The sequence below is a fragment of the Mustela putorius genome, unplaced genomic scaffold, assembly GCF_011764305.1.
Source record: "Mustela putorius furo isolate JIRA1106 unplaced genomic scaffold, ASM1176430v1.1 tig00000738_pilon_pilon_pilon, whole genome shotgun sequence".
Lineage (NCBI taxonomy): Eukaryota > Metazoa > Chordata > Mammalia > Carnivora > Mustelidae > Mustela > Mustela putorius.
This window is the reverse complement of record NW_025421463.1, coordinates 2645986-2666241: the sequence shown is the minus strand read 5'-3', so window position 1 is coordinate 2666241 and position 20256 is coordinate 2645986. Positions and strand designations below refer to the sequence as shown.

The window sequence follows — 20256 nt, the reverse complement described above, 5'->3', positions numbered from 1 at the left end:
GCTCAAGGTGACCGTGACTCCGAGATCAAAGCCACGGCGGAGAGGAGCAGCTCTCACTCACGCCGTCAGGCATGAGAAACAGTGGACCTGGAGCTCTGGCGGTCCACCTCCCTGCGGCTCATCTAGGAACAACTCTGTCCCCGAACTTCGGGTGCCCTTCACGTGCGGATCTCAAACCTACTGCTTTGCCTTCCAGAAGCTTCCGGAAGCTCCTTTACTTGCAGCCCTTAATGATAGCCCAGGAATGTCTGAAAAGTTTTTTTTTTTTGATTCTAGTTGACTTTCTGTCCCGGATCATGACCTCCAATGAATGAGAGAAAGGAGCAACATTTAGGTTCGTTTCCTGTTTATTATTAAAGTGATTTCCACAAATGTTTAATTACATGCATATGTATGAACACGATGGAGAAGACAAAAACCTTGAATATTCAAGGCAACTAAAAGAAAAACATGATTGTGCCGGTATAGGTCACTCTTGTAGACAGAGGGGCTGCCAAAGCGCCTGGACAGTACGGCACCTGTGCGGATCCCGATGGGGGCTGGGGGACGAGGGCCCAGCTCTCTGCTCCTCTTCCCCCTCCCTGGCCCCCTGCCCCTCCCCCAAGCCCCCCAGTGGTGTTCAGATACCCCATTTCAAGAGCGGTATGGGCTGGGTCTGCCCAGGCTGTTCAAGGTTCTAATCTCAGCGGGCTAGACCTTTCCTGGGGATCTCCGTGGCCTCTGAACAGGGAAACAAAGTCCTGGGCATCAGCGAGTTTTCTTTTTGCCCCTACTTTTCAGTCCATGGTCTGCTGAGGGACACCCACATTGTCGCACATTTGTGCGCTCGAGTTGGGAAGAGGGGCCGACGGCGGGCAGCCAGCATCTGTCCGGGGGTGCGCAGGGGGGTAGTGCCGGGCTGCGGCTTACCTTGCTCTGTGGGCCAGAGTCTCCAAGGACACGTCCACCCTGTCCACGCAGCAGAGAAGGCAGAAGCCAGGCTTCCTCTGGGTTTCTAGTGCTTGTCCCACAGGGAGGGGAGGTCACGATGTCCACACCTCCTCTGCCTCCCTCCTCTCTACCTGCCACATCCCTGCCCTGGAACTCCCCAGCGCGTTTCCTAATCCATACAATTCAGTCGTCGGTATCTCACAGACAGACAGACAGACATCTCCTACCTTGGGTTTCGATGGGCTTGGGTTTGAGTCTCAGTTCCGCCAACTACTAGCTCTTCCTCGCCTGAGGCATGTCACTGGGCCTCCTAGAGTCTCCCCGTCCACATCCGAGGAGTGTCCGGCCCCACGCGCCCCGCAGGGCCCTGAGGATGGCCCCCCGCAGCCTGGCGACTGGGGGACTCAGGCTTTCACTGCTTCCTGCTGACACTCGAGGGGCCCAGTTTCAGAGGGTCCATCCGGGGGCTGGGGGTCCTCAGAGAAACAGAGGGTCCTGCTTTTGGGGGCCGCCTGTGCAGGGTGCTGGGAGGGAAGGCGCGGCCATGCCTGCGGCCTCTGGGCCTGGGGCTGGCCTTCCCCCTCCCACCGCCCTCGTCAAGCCGCCAGGCAGCCTGGACGCTGCGCACTGCAGCTGCTCCTTGCCGCGCCTGCGTCCGGCTTACAGCAGGTGCTCAGAACCGCGCCTCCAGCGGCAGCCATCGGGGAGAATACGAGCTCTCTGCTCGGACGTGTGGACTGGGAATGTCTCTCAAACGTCGGTCCTTCTGCCTTTGGCCAGAACGAAGTGGGCTTGGTGCTGTCACCCGGTCAGAAGGGCTGAGCGGCCCCCATGCGGATCCGTGGGGAAGAGAGGGGCCTGTTGTGTGTGTGTGTTGCGGGGTGGAGGCCGCTGTCCTGGGCAAGCAGGCTGAGCTCTTCTCCGCCTCTGTCTCTGCTGGTGGAGGACGGCGGCCACATCCTGAGGCTGGGCGGGCGGCAGCTCCTCCCTTGGGAGATGGACCTCGGGACTCCTTTGGTGAGCCCTGCTCCGTCTGCCCTCCGTCTGCGCTCGCCGTCCCGACCCAGGGTACTGGGACCGGAGCCCTGGGCTCTGTCCGGGGCCAGCCTCCATCATCTTTATCTCGGGGACCAAGAGGAACTTTCCAGAGGATTCTGCCTGCCCCATGGCTGTGGCCTGGCACACGGTAAGCACTTAGTGACCTAACTTAGCTCAGTATTTTATTTTCCTCCTGAGTGTGGCGGATGGAGGTGTTCAACTAATTACCCCATCCCCCAAATGTCACTTAGGTGCCCACTTTAGGTCCAGCAGGCGGGGGCCTCCTGTCGTGGAAAATGGTTGATCTTGGCCGTGTCCCCAGGGGAACGGGGGTTCAGGTAGGAAACACGGGTTTTAAGAGATTGAAGGAAAGAAGATCTGTCTTTGGGCTCTCAGAAGCGGCTTCTTGGGGCCACTGCTCTCTGGTGACTTTTTGGCCCGGGTTACAGTTCTCTTTTATCTGCGTGTCCCAAACCAACGGATGGCAGGAGGGAAAGCTGTCTGAGGCTGCCACCTTGGGCCCCATGGCCTCCTTGAGTCTGTCACCATTCTGCCTGCCAGGACGCGCTGGCAAGGACTGCCCCTGGGGAGCCAGAGCTGGGCAGGGCAAGGTCGCCACCACTGGCCAAGGCCTCCTGTCGGGGCGAGGAGCACAGAGTCCGAGACTGAGTGGAGAGCCCGGGGTGGGAGAGAGGCCAGCATGCTGCCGCAGCGGCAAGGCCCTGGCTCAGACAAGAGCAGAGCTGGGGGAAAGCAGGCTCATTCGGAGAGGCAGATGAGGCGACCCCAATGTTCCCTTGCTGAGGACCCAGCTGGCCACTGGACCTTAAGGCCGGTTCTCTTCTTTTCTTCGGCACGTGTCCATGGAAGCAGAGAGCCAGGAGACGCCAGGGGTGCGGGGCTGAAGGGCTTCTTCTGGGTCCACCACTCCTGGGTCCCGCCGCCACGCGGCACGCGGTGCAGGGGCAGCTCGGTCTTCCACTGCCACCCTTGGAGAGCTTCCTAGGCTGCCCCATGAGGCGCAGAGCCAAGCTCCTCAGGACTTCCAGGCTTGGCAGCTTTCAGTCCTGGCCAGCTGGGCAAGATTTTGCTTCCAGAAGCTTGATCCTTGGCTCTTTGCCTTGGAGTGATCGACTGGCCCGCTGAGGAGGGTCCGTGCCACTCAAGGGGTGGTGGCGGCGGGGCTGGGCCTGCGGCTGCTTGAGGTCAACGTCCCATCCAGGAGTAGGCCGTGCTCCTTCTGGTCAGCCCCTCCCTCGGGCAGCACGGGCCTCCCGCACCCTTGTCCTGTGCTGTTCTTCCCTGGGACTCACTGCCGGGACCTATCCTCTCTGGGGCCCGTCCATTCTACCTCCACCTGCTCCACCGACACCAGCCTGTCACCAGCTTCTGCAACACGGGAACATGGACAAACGTGCTTTGTTGCCCAGGGAGCTCTCCCCCCGAGCCACCAGGCTCCGATGACCGGGGACAGATCTTGTTTAACAGGTGTGACCCTCAGGTTCCCCAGGGTGGGGCTGAGGTCTGACATCAAGATTAAGGACAGACCCCTGGCCTTTGAGTGCCCCTGATGGGAATGTGCTGGCAGCTGGCAAGCTGGGGTTGCTGGCTCCCTGGTACTTGCGAGGGCAAAGGGTCCCACATCTGTTCTGCTCTGCTGGGGGAACATCGGGCAGGTCTGACCACAGTGGCGGGGAGAGCCATGCAACATGGCGAGGCTCCCACTGGAAGGGCCGGTGGGTTTAGTGGGGTTTGTGGGTAGCGACTGTCCGAAACCACCCAGAGGGGTGGCACGAAGTGTTCAAGAAAGGTTAGAGCTCTTCTGGTCCTCTATGTCTTGAGAACACTATAAAAAACCCCTCTCCCCTCTCCTGGGTGGTTGGTATTGGAAGCCTGTTCTGGAGGACACTCATGTAATTCCTGGGGATAGGCAAGGACTCGGAGGGAAGACAGGGGTCTTTCTGGAGACCGAGGCTGGCCTTCAAGGCCTGTGACCAGGGGAGGGTGGTGTGGGCCGGGACAGAGCTCAGGGCTCACACTGACCTGCCCACCAGGCCCCTTCCAGACCTGAGTTGGATTTTGGCAGAGAGAGCGCTGGTGGCCGCGTTCATTAAACTGGGGACTCGCTGTTGCTGACGTGGGTGGCAGCAAGGAACGATCTGAGCCCCCAGCCCTGTTTTGTATTGTGACATCGCCGCGGCCTGTCTTGTCATCGACCCCCAGACCCTGGTCGCCTGGCCTCAGGCTTCATCATCGGCGTCCTGCCATGGACGGGTCTCAGACCGAGCCCATTGCTCAGCGCGGGTGTGGGGGCAGGAGGAGGAGACAGCCTAGAGGCACCTGGGACAGATGACTGGGGTTCATTTTAAGATTGTCCCATGTGTTTTGCAACTGTGATCATTTGTTACCCTAAAGATACAGACTGCTTCCCACGCAAGGCTCATAGGCGGCAGCCAGCAGTCGGTCAGCAGGCGAGGACTCAGAGTGTCAGGGACGTTTCTGGCTGTGTCCCGGTGCTGGATTCCTGACCGAGGGGGACACCATGCGACGGGGTCAGCCTCTGGCCTTCTCTTCTTTAAAGACAGACTCTCAGAGGAACCCCAGCGTGGCACAGCAGAAAGTAGACAGCGCTCCGGGGGCCAGGCCTCCGACACTGGCTGCCTGCCTGCCCTCTGTCGCACGTTCTCCTCACTGGTAAGATAAAGGGGTGGGCTGCTGCCCTCTGAGGTCTCTTGTGGTGGCACAGCCTGTGCTCACGTGGGGACAGCCTTGTTTCCCTGTGGCACGAGGCCATGGCACAGACCCCAAGGTCATGGCCTCAGGGCCAGCACAGGTCCCTTTCGAGATTTCCTGCTGGGCCTTGGTACCCATAGGAAAGGGCCCAAGGGGAAATGGCCTTCTACAACATTCCATCAGAGGGCAACACTCCAGCAAAGCATCGGGGCCCAGTTCTCAAAGAATGTGCGTTCCAGAGCGTGTCCAGAACCAGCTCGTGCTACTCCCCCCGCCCTCACAGAACCAGGCGGTGAGCGCCTGGAGGGGCTTCATCCCTCAGGGAGGCTGGGGCCAGCTCGGGAGGGAAGGTGTGGGGCCGCAGTTTGTATTTACAGTTACTGAAGAGGATTTTCCTAAAGTACCCACAGATAGAAGTATATTATATTTATATTTATATTTATATATATATAGTACTTAATTAGATGCTCTATCAAGGAAAAGCACAAATCTACAGTTTCCTCCGCTAGCAGCTCTTCTCTGTCCCATCACAGAATCCTTAGAGCTCTGCCACGTGGCGCCCGCGTCCCGGACCCACGGCTGGAGGACAGGGGCGGGTGCAGACACTGGCTTATCCACGCTCCCCAGACGCCCTCCCACAGCCTGGCTTCCTGTCGCAGATGATGCCTCCCAGAGCCTGCCTGCAGACAGAGGCAGTCGCGTCCCCCTCTCTCCTGAGGCGTCAGGCAAGGCCACATGTGACCCCCAAACGTGCTGGCTGCGCGGCGGCAGTGTCCTGGCCCAGGTGGGTCCTAGTGTCGCGCAGGGAGGGTGCCCTCCCGGGACAGGCCAAGGGAGAGAGGGAAGGAGCAGAGCCGCCCCCCAAAAGCAGTGTTTTCCCAGCCGGGCGACCTGAGGAGTGCAGCGGCCCAGGGTCTCCGCCTGGATGTGGTCTCACCCCCACAGGCTGGTCCACAGGCTGGTCCATGTTTCCGAAGGGCAGACGCTGTGGTGACTTCCCAGGGCAGCGTGGAGGCCCGCAGAGCCGCCTTCTAGCCTCTCCTGTGGAGGGAAGGCGCGCTCCCCTCCCCATGGGAATACCCGGCCATCCCCGAGCAGGGCAGCTGCCGGCATTATTTGTAGGGCCGCAGGAACCGGGAAACTTTGGAGCGCAGCAGCTTGATGAAGGACCGCGGGAACATCTCCTTGGACTCCTGGGCTGTGTACTTGAAGTAGTTCTGGGGGTGCGCCAACACATCGAAGAGGGCCTTGATGAGTTTCTTGTCCTGCAAGACACAGTGAGGCGGGTGGTGAGGCCGATCGGGGGCCGGGGTGCAGGCCTCGTTGATGTCTGGGGCCCTGGCGGGGCCTCGGGGTGTCTGCTAGGATGAGGGAGGAGGAGGCTGCGCTGCCGGGCGGGCTTCGGACCCCGGGACTCTCTTCACCAGGCACGGTTTTTCGATTTTCTTTTTTTAATATTTTATTTATTTATTTATTTGACAGACAGAGATCACAAGCAGGCAGAGAGGCAGGCAGAGAGAGAGGAGGAAACAGACTCCCTGTGGAGCAGAGAGCCCGATGCGGGGCTCGATGCGGGGCTCAATCCCAGGACCCTGGGATCATGACCCGAGCAGAAGGCAGAGGCTTTAACCCACTGAGCCACCCAGGCACCCCTGTTTTTTGATTTTTTAAAAAAGATCCATTTATTTTACAGACAGCCCACACGATGGGGGAGGGGCAGAGGGAGAGGAAGAGCAGAGACTCCCCGCTGAGCACAGAGCCCAGCGGCACTGTGGCTTGATCTCATGACCCTGAGATCATGACCTGAGCTGAAACCAAGAGTCGGACCCTTCACCGACGGGGTCATCCAGGTGCCCCATTTTTTGATTTAGAAAAAAAAATAGTTTATTGGTTTTAACTCTTGATTAAAGAGTTACTATTAGTTACTACTCTAATAGTATTTTATTTAAAAAGAGTTCTGCAAAATAAAAAAAACCAAACCATCACATTGAAACCAGAGGACATGGAGCGGGGCAGAGGGTTTCGAGGCGGACAGATGGAGGTCGGAAAGCTGGGCCCCTTGTAGAGACGAGCACAAGCTGCGTCCTGAGAGCTGGGAGGGAGCCCGGCCCGCAGCGGAGCTCAGGGCTGGGTCCTGGGAGGGCGCAGCTTCGGGCACCGGCCAGAGGCTGTCTGCATCATGTCCCAGTGTCAGGCGAGACCTCGGGCACATTTGCTGCCCAGCGTCGCTCTGTCCTGGCGCACACTCGCGCTCTGTCCTGGCGCACACTCGCGTTCTCTCACGGGCATGCGCACCGGCTCGCACCCTGGCCCTTGAGAAACAGCCCCCCCCACCCCCGCCCCGTGAGTTGGGTGCGGGGGCCCATGCTGGGGATGGCAGGTCAGGCAGGAGCTCCAGCGCCTCCTCTGCCTCCAGGGAGGCCGGGGCCCAAATGATCCTAGACCACAGCTGACGGCAGGACCAACAGGTGCCAAGAGCCAGAGCCACGTGGGACTCTAAGAGCCTGTAATCCGCCCAGAGGAGGGATGCCTATGCTGAGAGTGGGACAGGCGGATGTTCATGGAGGCGAGAGGCCTCAGCCGGGGAGCGGAGGGAGTGTGGAGGTCGGAGAATGGCTTCAGAGGCAGGTGGGGGCCATGCCTAGCCGGGCCTCGCGGGTCAAGGATTTTGTCCTGAGTGACGGAAACACTTCCAGTTCTGCAAAGATGCCCCTGGTGGCGGGGTGGAGCCGTGGGCAGAGGGCCAGGGTGGCAGGGGAGGGGCCAGGAGGAGAGCCGGCATCGCCTGCCGGATGGATCGATGGAGGGGCCAGCACGAGCCTCCGGCTCCCCCTGCACAGATGGGCTCCAGCTTTGCTCCTGGGGGCAGCAGCATCGGGGTGAACCTCTCTGCTTACAAAGTGCCTACTGCGTGCAGGACCGTGAAGCTCACACTCTGTGAGCCGCCTCTGTTTCTCAGAGGGCTTGCCCAGGGCCACCCAGCTGGGGCGGGACAGCCAGGGAACCCAACCCCGCTTCAGCCCCGCCACCTCAGCTCCCAGGCTGGGAGTGTCAGCTCCCCAGAGCCTGCCGTATGACAGACATAGAGCCCCTCGATGACAAGGAGGCTCTGCTTCTTAAGGTCACTAGCAAGATGAGGGAACAGGCAGTGCCAAAGGTGGGGGCGGATTCTACCGATTTTAAGCTCCCACCACATCTCACAGATGAGGGAAGTGAGGCTGGCAGCTGGCAAGGAGCCTAAAGGCCAGTCAGAAGGTCCTGGGCTGGACGCCACCAGGGAGCTTGTCTCAGGCCTCCTGGTCTGCAAGGACAGAGGCCCGGAATCATCACAGGCCACCATCCCGGGATCATACGGACCCTTTCCCATAAAGAAGCTCACTCACTTTTAAAATTTCTTGGTGATTCTCTGAGGCGTAGAGCCGTCCATCGCGAACGATATCTTCTATCAGTTGCTGGTAGTCCTCTGTGAAACCCACCGGCGAGGAAGAAAGGAAGGTGAAGACACCAGACGCCCCCTGCTTCCCCCTCACCTTCTGCCTCCGCCTCCCCCTGCTCCACATTCAGACTCAGATCTTGGCCACAGGCACTTCTGCCTCTGAACCTCTGTACCCTCCACCCGAATTGTTTTCCTTGAGGCTTGGCTAGCTAGAAACTTCTATTCAACCCTCAAAACCCTGCTTGGGCAGTACAGCATGCTGAAGGCCACAGACACCGTTCATGGCTCCTTTGCCTGCACCACCCCCCACCCCGTATGTGTCTGTTGCCCCCGTGTCCGCAGGGCCAGCGTGGGCCGGGCACATAGCGCAGCCACACTGACCGTCGTAGGTGACATAGGGCACTTGGAATCCTTTGCCACTGTTGCCTTCATTGGATTTGAACTGGATCCAGAGCTTCCGGGAGCGGGAGGTGAAGGCGATGGGCCTCTCATAGGTCTGGCAGGTCTCATAGGTGGTGATAGACGCGGGTGATGCTGGGGACAGAGTAGGGGGCCTGAGTGGTTGGCTGATCCACAACCCTGCAGGCCTCCTTCTGCAGGCCACGTGCTTCCCCCACCAGGTCAGCCACCCAGTTCCCACGCCCAGTCCCCCAAACAGTCCAACTCTAGGCTCCACCCATGTTACCTCTGCCTCAAAGGCCAGTCCCCACCCTCAACCCCAGTTCCTTCTCATCCTACAGAGCAGGTTTCTGTGCCTCCTCTTCCAGGAAGCCTCCCTGACTGCTCCATCCTCACACTACCATGTTCCTGCTCTGCCCTGGTGAACCCCTGGTCACTGCCCCTCTCTGTCGGGTTGTCACTGTCTTTCTCCGGCCGGCTGCTCCCCCAAACAGGGCTCACGCCCACGCCCAGCACAAGCCAGGGCTGGGGCGGAGGGTCCCAGCTGGGACGTCCCCTCTCCCTGTGAGCAGATGAATAAGGGTGAGCCTGCTGACCCTGGGTGTGTGGGCCTGGCCAAAGGGTGCCCCACCTCCTCACTGCTCCCCGGCAGCCTTCCTGAGGTGTCCTGAAGGCGGGAGAAGCTGACCTCCTAGAGCTCAGCCCTGTGAGCAGACGGTGGGTCAGAGGTGGCTGTGAACCACCCCACCCCCGCAACGGGTGACCCTGGGGGGCCCCTCCGCTGCTCCCCTTCCCCCGTGCGTACCGCTCTTCCTCATGACCAGGACGTCGCCACACTCATCCTCCACAGGCAGGAAGATCTCAGGGACCACGATGAGGATCCTGCGCTTGGGGGGCGGCGAGATGTGCCACACGCACTCGGCGTTGGCCGGGTAGTCGCCGGGGTAGTTGGGGGACTCGATGTAGCCTGTGTAGTCGCCGAGCTCGCCGCCACAGTGCTGGTCTGTGGGCACCGGGGCCACACGGGCCTGCTCAGGCCTGCTGCACGGGGGACGGGGAGGGCGGGCCCTCGACAGCCCCGTGGCCGCCTCCACTGGCCTCCCCACCAGCTAGCCTGGCCCTGGGCCACTCATCCCACGGGGTCGTCTTCCCGGGGGGCACCCTGGGACAGGCCCGCCCGGTGTGGGCTCCCCTGCCAGCCCTGCTCCTGCAGGTGGTGGTGTGAAAGCTCGGTGAACCCCCCGACTCGCGAACCCCCACATCCTCTCTCCCTCCCTGCCCTCCGTGCTTCCTGAGGGCCTGCCAGGGGCCCAGGGTGGTCACCCTCCCCGCTGAGAGGGAAGGCTCGGGGACAAGCAGGCAGCACAGTCAGGACAAAGAGACATGCTTCCCTTTGGAGCTAAGCTTTGGAACCCTCAAGAAGCCAAACGCGGCATCTCTGTGAGCTAAAGGTTCCCAGCCTCAACCTTACAAAAGAAGTCACCTTAGGTCTGCAAAGAGAACTGAACCGAACACTAAATATACACAATTTTCTCATGCCTTTTCGTTTATGAAAACCCTCACATCAAAATTCCTGGGACACTTTTCATGTTTACCTCACCTTCCAGAAGCTTCCCTACTTGCTTTCTCTACTTTTATTCAGGAGGACGTTTCAACCCTGCCTCTGTGGAGCCCCACACTGTGCCTGCTCTTCTGTCCCCAGAGGCCATGAGCCTGCGGGACCCCCTGGGGAACTGGGGCAGCTTCCCGTCTAGGGTTCAGTCCTCGTCATGGGCCTTTGGCCTGTCGCAGACACGACCGGCAGCACAGGGAAAGGGGTAACTGGCTAGAAATTGATTGGGGGAGGGCACAACACTAGAAAATCTGTCCCAGAGGACTCCAAAAAATGAATTAAAAATATCTAAAGTCAAGTCTGTTATGCCCCGATGACCTGCCGGGGTAGCTACTTCCCTGGTCCTCAGCCTCTGAACCGCAGCCCCCCCGCCACGGGCCCGGCTTTCCCCGCCACAGACCCGGAGCCCTGGGCAGACCCGCCGAGCACAGAGGCGCCGGGGCGGGGGGTGTCACCTTGAGTGGACGTGCGGGTGTGCTGGAGCCGGGCGGGGTCCCTGGGGTCCTGTGGGCACTGTGTGGGGTGAGGGCTTGCCCCGGCCCCAACAGCCCGCCCCCCTGCGTCCCGCCCCTTTCCCCCTTCCGGCCGCACGGAGAGCTGTACCTACTTTTGCAGTGTGTGACGTTGGTGGAGCCATCGAAGTCCGTGCTGGTGTTGCCCGGGCAGGTGATGCAGTGGTTCTGGCCAAACTCGGGCTGGTAGGTGCCCACGGGGCAGCGGATGCACCGGTGGGTGGTGGTGTTGTAGTGGTGGCCGGGGGAGCAGTGCACTGTGGGCGGGCGGAGGGTGCCGTGGGAAAGGGCAGGGGACATTCTCCCCAGCGCCTTCCTGCCCTTGAGGTCTGTCTTGGTGCGAGTTCAAAGCCTTTCTTTACCACCCAGTGGCCGCCCACCATGCACGCCCGGTCCTGTCCACGGCTGTGCGGAGCTTGGGGGCCGCCCGGAGCTGGGCAGTGAGCTCCGTGACAGAGGTCCGCCCGCGAGGGGCATGTGTTCCGGGGCGAGAAATAGGACATGAGCTGTTGTAAGGCCGGGTGTGTGCCGCTCAAGGGGTGGGGGACCTTGCGTGGAGGCTTGAGCCGTGTGGAGCCAGCTGGGAGGCGATCTGGGGAGGGAGCGGGGGGGCCAGAGCGGAGGTCACAGGCCATGGCCGTGAGCTCCTGGGTCCCGGGGTCCTGCTAGGCTTCGCTCTGAGGAAGAAGGGGACCTAGAGCCCCCACATGGTCCAGGCTGCTGCTCTGGGAGTGAGCTTGGGGGTGAGGGGTGGGGGGGCCGGGCAGCAAGTAGCCTGGCTGAGGGGGCAACAGTGGGGTGCCAAGAGACCATCATTCAGAGCTGCTGGCCGGGGCCGCGGACAGACTGGAGGCGAGGTCAGAGGGAGGGCACTCTGGGGGGTTCCGAGGTCTCCCTGGGCCCCTGGTAGGACAGAGCTGGTGTGAGCTGGGTTGGGGGGCACTGTGTGGCCAAGATGAGGGGCTCTGGCCATGTGGGATGTGACCGGGGCTATCTCCCAGCAGGAGGGTGTAGTACTGAGTTCAGGACAGACGCGGGGCTGGGGTCACTGGATGCTCTTCCTACCCAGACTCTAGAGTCCGTGCCAGGCCGGGGACCCCAGCACTACCAGCCAAGGGGTGGCTGGGTGAGGCTGAGCGGAGCCTGAGGCCGCGGGGCTGCGGGAGATGCCGGCTGGGAAAAGACGTGGCTCCAGCCTCGATGGGAGCAATGACCGGGGGTGGGGTGGGGCGGTGGGGTGAGAGTCTGACTAGGGGAGAGAGGAGATGTAGTCCACGCGCTCCTTCTACAAGTTTCACAGCAAGGAGCAGAAATCCTGGCAGGAACTGGAGGAGAGGTGGAGTTTTCTCTTCTAGAAGGGAGGGTTCTGTCTGTCTGTCCCCAAGAATATCAGGGTCAGCGGTGGGAAGCATTGTCCCAAAGGCCCTTGGCAGGGCGGGAGCGTGTGGAAGGGGAGGCAGTGCCATCAGGGGGATTTGGTGACCGTGGAGGGGAACGTGTGGCTGGACAGCAGGGCCCCCACGGGCCTAAAGGGAGGGCGTCCAGGTAAGGTGAGATGGTCCGGCCTTGTCCCACGGCCCCTGCATTTCTTCATCCCCTAAACTGGCCCCCGCACCAAGAGCCTTCCCTGTGAGTCAGGTTCAAAGTTCTCATGTGCAATCACTGTGTCTGCCTGGCTCGCCCATCTGAGACCCTCGGTGGGCTTGTGTGGTCCCCGCTGTCCCTGTCCCAGGTGTGGCATGGTGCTGGTCCCATGTCTACTGCCGGCAGCTCCGGGCCACCCCTCAGCCCTTGGACATCGGCCACGTGGGAGGTGAGCGGTGCTGAGGGAAAACGTCCCTGCACAGCTCCGGCGACTCACCTTTGGCCTCGCAGTCTTGGAAGGAGACCGTGCCCTCGTGCTTGGTGAGCAGCCCCCCTCCGCAGGGGAAGCAGCCCGTGCGCCCAGGCTCAGGCTGGTACGTGCCCACCGGGCAGGGCTGGCAGGGTCGGAAGCCATCCGGGGAGAAGAAGCCTGGGGAGCACTGGCCTGGAAGTCAGGGGTCATGGCTCAGGCTGGCGGGAGGTCTGGGCGCCTCAGTCCAGACCCTGCTCTCAACCCTCACCTGCCCTGGGGAAGGGGACCATGGCTAGGGGTGGTGCCGGGGGCGGGGTGACTTGGGGGAAAGAGCTGGGCTGTCCCCCGCCCAGTCCGGATGCTGCCCGTGTTTCAGGCACTGTGCAGCCTCGGCCAGGCCTGGCTTCACCTCTCCCACTAGCAAGAACAGGTGGCTTTGTGGCTTAGCTGGGATGTGCGGACCCCACATGTACAGGGGAGAGATCAGAGGAGCTGCTCTCTGGGGGGCAGGCCACACTGTACCCTCCACGTGAGGAACCGCGCTCCAGTCTACAGGGCTGGGCCAGGCAAGGAAGTGTAGGGGGGGTCTGGGAGGTCCCTGATGGCATGGCTGGGACAGAGAGGGGACAACACACCCAGCATTAAGTTGGGATGCAGAGAGTGCTTTGGCATTGAGTAAGGGGTGGGCTGGAGACCCTCTTGACCCAGACCCTGAATTCTCTGCTCCTACCAGTGGCCGCTCTCTGCTCTCAGTCACTGGCCCTGCTAAGGGCAGAGACCACAGTCTCGGAGGGCACAGCCAGCTAGCCTGTAGGGACTCGGGGCTGGACTCTAATCCTTTCTGTACCCCAGAGAAAGCTGGCTGGTGGTCCCCACTGTCCCACCCACCCACCCTCACAGGCACACTTTTCCCCGTTCATTGTCTTGGGTGGTCCCCATGACGGCCGGGGAAGGGCGGCTGTTGGGTGGGGGTGTGAGCCCATACCGCAGATGTGGGTAAGTGAGGCTGTAAATGGAAAAGCTCTTTGCAAACCAAGCTGTGCTGGGTAAACGGCCAAAGGGCTTCCCAAACCATCTACAGGGCGAACCGTAAAGTTCTTCAGGTGGAGAACACCGAGGATGATGCGGGCTCCACACCACGTAACACGTCTGGTCAACCGCATCACACCAAGTGCCTCGTTACAGACGATATGCGGGCCCATAAGTGACCAGGAGTTTATTAACCGTAACGTCCTTTCCAAACTACGTGCTGCTGTTCTCCAGTGCACTAGGCCCAGCCTGGGGCCTGCTGGTGCACAGATGCTTCGCGGCCCCAGTGGCCACTGTGAGTGTGGCAGCCTGGAAGTCACGCCAGGCTCTGCACATGGCCGAGAGCTTTATGGAATATCACTAGGGGTTGGGCTTTGGCTTTGAGGAGCTCAGTAGAGACAGAAGTTGTCGCCGGATCCCCCTACCGCAACCCCCAGCCCCTCCTCCCTCCAGGGGGGACCCGCACTCGCCTCCACACTCGGATACGTTGCGGGCACCAGCCAGGCCGAGCCCATCGCTGCTGGGGCATGGCGTGCAGCTGAGTTGGCCGTCCCCATCCTGGTAGGACCCCGGTGCACATGGCACACACTGGCCGGGCTCTCCGCTGAAGTAGGTGCCAGGTGCGCAGGCCACTGCGGAGGCAAAGTGGAGAGATTGCCGGGGGGCAGAGGCGGGGAGCAGTGGCCGGGCGCTTTGTCTCCTGGTACCTCAAACCCAGGCTTTGTCCTCCCGGATAGGGCACATCCCTCGTCCCTTTGGCTCAGGGATCCCAGAGGGGCCCAGGGCCGTCTCAGAAGAGCTAAGAGTAGGAGCAAGGCAGCAGCGGTCTGTGAAGAGCCCCGAGGCCTGACCCTGGTCTCTGGCCCCATTCTTGCTGCTCCTGCTGAGCCCTGAGGTCTCTCTCTGCTCTGTGTGCTGCCCTCCAGCCCTGACCCCTCAGCCTGTGTCCCAACAGCTTCCTGGCCGTCCCATGCGCGTTTTGTCCACACCGAGACCTTCTCCCCTCCCCCTTCCTTCCCCATGGGGAGGAGTGGCCAGGTGGGGACAGTGTGCAGAGGGCATGGGGAGTGACAGAGGCAGGGGCGGGGAGGCCTGGTGGTGGAGAGTCGTCCAGAGGCCGTGCGGTCAGCTGCATATGGCAAACCGACGCGAAGAAGAATGACCGAGAAAATAGGGAGGAAGTAAGGAGGGAGGGAGCCGGAGGTTTCCTGGAGAAGAGATTTAGAAACGCGGAAAGAGGGGAGGTTAGAAAGAAGCCTGAGCTATTGGACTGGAGGCACTGGAGTGAATGCATGGTTTTATAAAACACACACACGCACACCCATGTACCCGTAACACCTGTGCAAGTCCATTTACACGCCCATGTTTAATATACACCCGTACTCGCTAGTTCTGTCCAGTGCGAGCCGGAAGGACGGACGCCGTGTTAGCAGTGAGGACCCCAGCGCTGGCTCCCGCATGTTTTCCTCCTCTAGGGGTCCCGGAGTCCCTGACGGACTGCGAAGGCTGGGGCAGGGGAAGTAGGGGTTTGGTGCCCTAGAACCCTCAGCAAGTGACGGAGGCGGGGAACCGGCCTGACTGGCTACACGGGGAATGATCTGAGCCCTGAACTAAGTAACGCTAGGCTTGGATTACAGCCCCGTAAAGAACAGAGGAGTCGCGGAGCCCACACTGATACACACACACTGACATGTAGGTGCTCAGACACATCCGTGGGGGAGGGGGAGGGGAAGCTCCTCCTTACAGAACGCTAATGCACCCGGACAAGGGCCAGCCGGAATAGAGGACGCCGTCAGGCAACCACTGGAGACGTGGCTGCTTTGGCGGGAGCGCTCACTGACTGCGATGGCTGCGGCTGGGCCGAGGATGTCTGACGCGGAGCAGTGTTTTGCATAGACTCAGAATTCCAGCCCCAGCAAATCGGCCTCAATGGCAAAAGGAAAAGGGAGGGGGAAGGACCTGTGGGGGCCTGGGTCAGTACCCCGCGCCTCCTGACGGGGGCGCTGAAGAGCAGGCATCGAGTGGGGTTTCCCTCCCAGCGGGTCATGGAAATGGGGGACGCAGCCTCATGAGGGTCATCCTAGGGCGGGAGGACAGGAGAGGCAGGAAAGAGCCAAGGGCTGGTCCTCACTGAAGGAATCTGGAGAGACACGACACTGAACGTGTGGGACAGGGACGCTGGAATGGGCTGTGGGCTGGACGCGCTTGGGGCAGCACACAGGGGAACCCGGACGAAGAAACCATGGACGTTTCTTGTTCTGCCTGGCAGTATTTCCGAATGTTTGAAATGATTTAAAAATAAAAAAAAAACGAAGAAGGGGGCGCCTGGGTGCCTCAGCCATTAGGCATCTGCCTTCAGCTCGGGTCATGATCCTGGGGTCCTGGAATCGAGCCCCGCATCAGGCTCCCTGCTTGGTGGGAAGCCTGCTTCTCCCGCTCCCACTCTGTCACTCTGTCACTCTGTCTCTGTCAAATAAATAAATAAAAATAGCAGAACAGAGCGCCTGGGTGGCTCAGTTGGTTGCACATCCGCCTTTGGCTCTGGTCTGATCTCTCCTGGGATGGAGCTCCACTTGGGGCTCCCTGCTCAGCAGGGAGTCTGCTGCTCCCTCTCCCTCTGCCCCTTTCCCTGGTGTGCATTCTCTCTCGCAAATAAATAAAAAGATAAAATCTTTAAAAAAAAATGACATCACAAAGGCCCTGCCCTCCTGCCACGCTCTCTCCACTGCTTCAGCCGGAGCCCCTCCTTCCCCCCACACGCCTAAATCCCACCTCTTCTCCAGCAGCTCCCCAATTAATCTCCTGGCCCAGCCTATGCTTTGTGCCCCAGGCTTGTGGCTCCAGCCATCCTAACCATTCAACGTCTTCACAGGGATGACTCACGGGCGTGAGCTAGTGAGCACAGACTCTCTGTCTCCTCCAGCCGCACCTTCCGCAGGTTCCCCAGATCAGAGCATGATGTCGCTTCTGCCCCGTGGCGCTTGGGGGCTGCCCTCGAAGCCTCCTTCCTCCCAGCCACCCCTCCAAAGTGCTCTCTCTGTCTTGTTCCTTCTTGTCCTGCTGCCAGCCCCCACTCCCCGTTCAAGGCTCTACCAACTCCCTTCCCTGGTCCTTGCTCGTGGAAGCTTCCCCTGATGAGAGAGCGATAATGTTCCTCTGCTTGGAAGCTTCCCGTGGCTCCACCGCACCAGAGAAGCACCGTGGCCCTGCGGTAAGGCCCTGAGGTGGCTGTGCGTGTGGGTGTGGGTATGCCTGCCTGCTGGCTGCCTTCCTTCCCTGGTACACGTGAACCCCAGCAGAGCAAGGGCTCCGTCCACTCTCCTGTAGGCAGCCACCGCGGCTATCTCTCGACTCATCCGCTCAACAGTCCCCGGCCTCCCGGGCCTGGACACAGGCTGGGTGCCCCGCCTGAGCTCCTGCCGTGGGCCCGGCCTCATCTGCTTCCTGGCAGCCTGCGCTTACCCCGGCGGCCCTCAGCCTCTGCCCTCGGCTTGCACGCTGCCTCTGCTGGGAAGCCCTCTCTAGCCACAGAGACTGGTCCCCGCGCCCCTTCTGCCACCCTGCTGCTGCGGAGCTGGCCCACGCTCTCCGTGTCCTGCCCGGCCTCAGCACCGTGGCGAGGATTTTGCGTGCCAGCGTTAGCCCAGCAAGAGCCTTGCCCAGGCACGGCACCGGGCGAGCGCTCTTCCAAGGACAGCGTCATGATGAGCATGGGACTGCTTCGGTCTCGCAAGCTTTTGTCTCGCTGTCCCCTCCCAGTGTGTCTGTCGCCCCGGGCCCCCCGTGGGAGGAAGGGCAGAGAGGGCTTGCCGAGTGGGCATCCCAGTGGCCACGGGCAGGGACGCACCGCATTTCCCGTCCTGTAACACCTGGCCTGTGCCGCACGCCCCCTGGCCCTCCAGGGCCTTGGCCGGCCACTGGGCCATCGCGTACTCTGTGCCTGCGACCTGGACGGAGAAGTGCTGCCGGCCGATGGACTTGCGCAGAGTCTTGATGGCGGCCTGCAGGCTCTGCTCGGCTCGCTTCCGCAGGCAGTCCGCCTCGCAGGTGTCTGCAGGGGCAGGAGGGACAGTGACTCGCAACCGCGGAGCCGCCTCTTCCCTGACCTTCCCCCGCCCTGCCGCCAGGCCTCTGCTCCCAGCACGGTTCACGCAGCAGCTGGGGGCCCAGGCACCACTGTGGCATCCATCCGACAGAGGCGGAGACTGAGGGCCCGGGAGGGGCGACCTGCTCAAGGGGACACCGCAGATCAGAGGAGTAACTGGGGCTCTGCCATGGCAATACGTCACCTCCCCCGGACATAGCTCATGGGACATAGCTCCTCCATGCCCCCCCAACACCCTCGAGGCTTTCACCGCTCCCAGGATAATGCCCAGCTTTCTGGCCTTGACTCCAAGGCCCCTGGTAGTGGAGCCCTTGCCCGCCTTGCTAGGCCTCAGCCCCAGCACTGACACCCACTGCGAACTCCACTTTCTAGCCGCTCTGTCTGGCTCACCGCCTCCTGGGCACATCTCATTCCCTCTGACCTCCATGCCTTTCCCTATTCCATTCCCTCTGTCTGAATGCCATTCCCTGCCACCTCCTCCACTTGGTGAACTTTAAGTCCTGATTCAAACGGTGCCTCTTCTGGGAAGACTTCCTGGGCCTCTCTCTTGGGGAGACCGCTCAGTTGCACGTCCTGTTTGTTCTCATGCCCCCAGGGTGTCCCTTAGCACTGGGTAGTTTGTGGGTCGGTCTGCCTCCCTGTGGCTGGGAGTGCTGCCAGCACGAGGACCCTTGTCTGGTTCCCTCTTTCTGCAGTGCCCAGGGCTCAGCACACACAGCCCGGGTCCGTGTACAGATCTCAATTCCTCTGTCACAACTCAACTCTCATTTACAGCCAAGAGGAATGCACCGATATGAAACACAAGCCAGCATTACAAGCCCCCTTCTGGAGCCTGGGAAAGACAGGCCCTTGTCTCAGTTGTTCCAGAAACTCTATAGGCATGAACCTTTCCAGGCCCCAGTGAGGGTGTGACGGGGTGGAGAGAGGACTTGTGGCTGTCACCATGGGCCCCTGAGCCCTGTCCCTCTCGTTGCCCTGGGATTCCTATTCCATCCTGGGTGACCCGGCGCCTCCCTCCCCTGCCTCCTGGCCTCTGCCTCCAGTGGCCGCAGCTCAGGTGGTCACCAGCTTCACACCGGGCAGACCCTGCTGGCCCTCCCGGCCCCTGCCCTCCCTGAGGCTGTCGAGCGCCTCACGCACCTGACGCCTCTTCCGTCTTCATCTCCACCTCGAACTCCGCTGTGATGTGGGTCACCTCCTTGGATGGGGACTTTTTGCCACGGCGCCTCTTCTTAGAGGAGTCACATTTGAGGGTCACAAAGGTCAGGTGGCAGTTTTCTGGACAAAGAAGGGACCACTATGGCAAAGGTGGCACAGGGCAGGAAGCAGGGTCCTCTGGAGCCCTGTGCACAGATCACCAGCAGCGAGGCTTCTGCGTTGTCTAACAGTCTGCGGTGCAGAGGGGAAACCAAGGCCAGAGGCCAGGCTGGCTCAAGGTCTCGCGAGGGGCTGGTGGCTGAGCCAGGCCTTGCACCAGCCATCTGAGCCCCTCACACTGCTGCCCACGGAGGCACTCGTGCATACTTGCTCAGTGACGCTGTGCAGCTCGGCTCCATGGGGCTGGGCCCAGGTTGGGTGTGCCTGAGGGCTGCACTCTGTTAGCTTTGGGGAGGAATCAATCCTAAGGTGTTCAGGAATCTGCATGGAAGCAGCTGGGACGCTCTTCTCCTGGGCTCTTCTCACCAAGCTTTCCCCTGGAAAGCCTGGAACGCCCTTCCTGGCCTCCCTCGTTCAAGAATGTGCTACCACGTGAGGCCTGGGAGGCCTTCTGGACAGTTGGGCTGCACACCAACACTGCCCTGGGGAGCTCAACTAACCCCGGCTGAGATAGGGACCGTGGGCCCCAGGAATGCTGCGGGACCCAGATTTTCCACTCAAACGCGGCCCTGGGACACCACCACTGTCTACAGTGCTCCAGGCCTGGCTCCTGGGGCTTAGGGACCATGACTGTGGGGACGAAGCGAGGTCCCCATCCTTGGAACCCAGCCCCGCTGGACCCTGGGCTCCCAGCTCTCAGGCGCGGGGACCCCTCCGCCCTTGGTGCGGCCTGGTGCCGAGGCAGCCCACTCACCCGGCAGCAACTGCCTCCGGGCCTCCTTTGCTGGCTCCCTGCTGTGGGGTCGGAGGTGGCACTTGGCGTCTCGGATCTTGAAGCGGGCCTTCTGCCTGATGGCGGCAGGTGCACCTGGGGAAAGCCCAAATCCCCCCAGGTGTCCGGTGGGCAGGGAGGGGGTAGGACCGGGGGCGACGTTGGAAGTGCCTGAGCAGGAGGGGGTGGCTAGTGGGACCAAGTCACTGGGGGCTGGAGGAAACCCGCTGCCTCTTTACTCTCCCTGCCAGGCCTGAAAAAGGTGCGAGCAGGGATGCTGAAGCCACGCTCAAGCGGGGGCCGGCCGGCCGGCGGTCTTCTGAGGAGGAGGAAAGGCAGGCCTCCCAACACCTCCCCCACTGCCCTGGACAGTTCCTGTGGCTCCTGCTGTTAGGAAAGGGGCAGAACAGAAGAGAGGGGAAGCAAGGAAGGGAAGGGGCTTTGCAATAGGACAGACGCCCCGAACTGCTGATTCTTTCCACGAGCAAATCCCAGCTGCCTAGATAAAGAACTCGACGGTGGCAGATTTCAGGATC

General features: G+C 61.3%; 1 protein-coding gene across 3 annotated transcripts in view; it reads right to left on the bottom strand.

Moving 5' to 3' along the window:
- Nucleotides 1-329: 329 nt before the first annotated feature.
- SCUBE1 (signal peptide, CUB domain and EGF like domain containing 1) overlaps nucleotides 330-20256 on the bottom strand; it is a 138177-nt gene continuing 118250 nt past the window's right edge. For all 3 annotated transcript variants that reach the window (XM_045083742.1, XM_045083743.1, XM_013045134.2), the window contains 10 exons: nucleotides 19703-19816; nucleotides 18772-18909; nucleotides 17374-17577; nucleotides 13997-14158; nucleotides 12522-12689; nucleotides 10756-10917; nucleotides 9342-9539; nucleotides 8519-8671; nucleotides 8085-8164; nucleotides 330-5966 (listed from right to left, as the gene is read on the bottom strand). In XM_045083742.1, coding sequence (XP_044939677.1) covers nucleotides 5814-5966; nucleotides 8085-8164; nucleotides 8519-8671; nucleotides 9342-9539; nucleotides 10756-10917; nucleotides 12522-12689; nucleotides 13997-14158; nucleotides 17374-17577; nucleotides 18772-18909; nucleotides 19703-19816 — 1532 coding nt within the window. In that variant the 3' untranslated portion in view covers nucleotides 330-5813. The remainder of the gene's footprint in view (nucleotides 5967-8084; nucleotides 8165-8518; nucleotides 8672-9341; nucleotides 9540-10755; nucleotides 10918-12521; nucleotides 12690-13996; nucleotides 14159-17373; nucleotides 17578-18771; nucleotides 18910-19702; nucleotides 19817-20256) is intronic.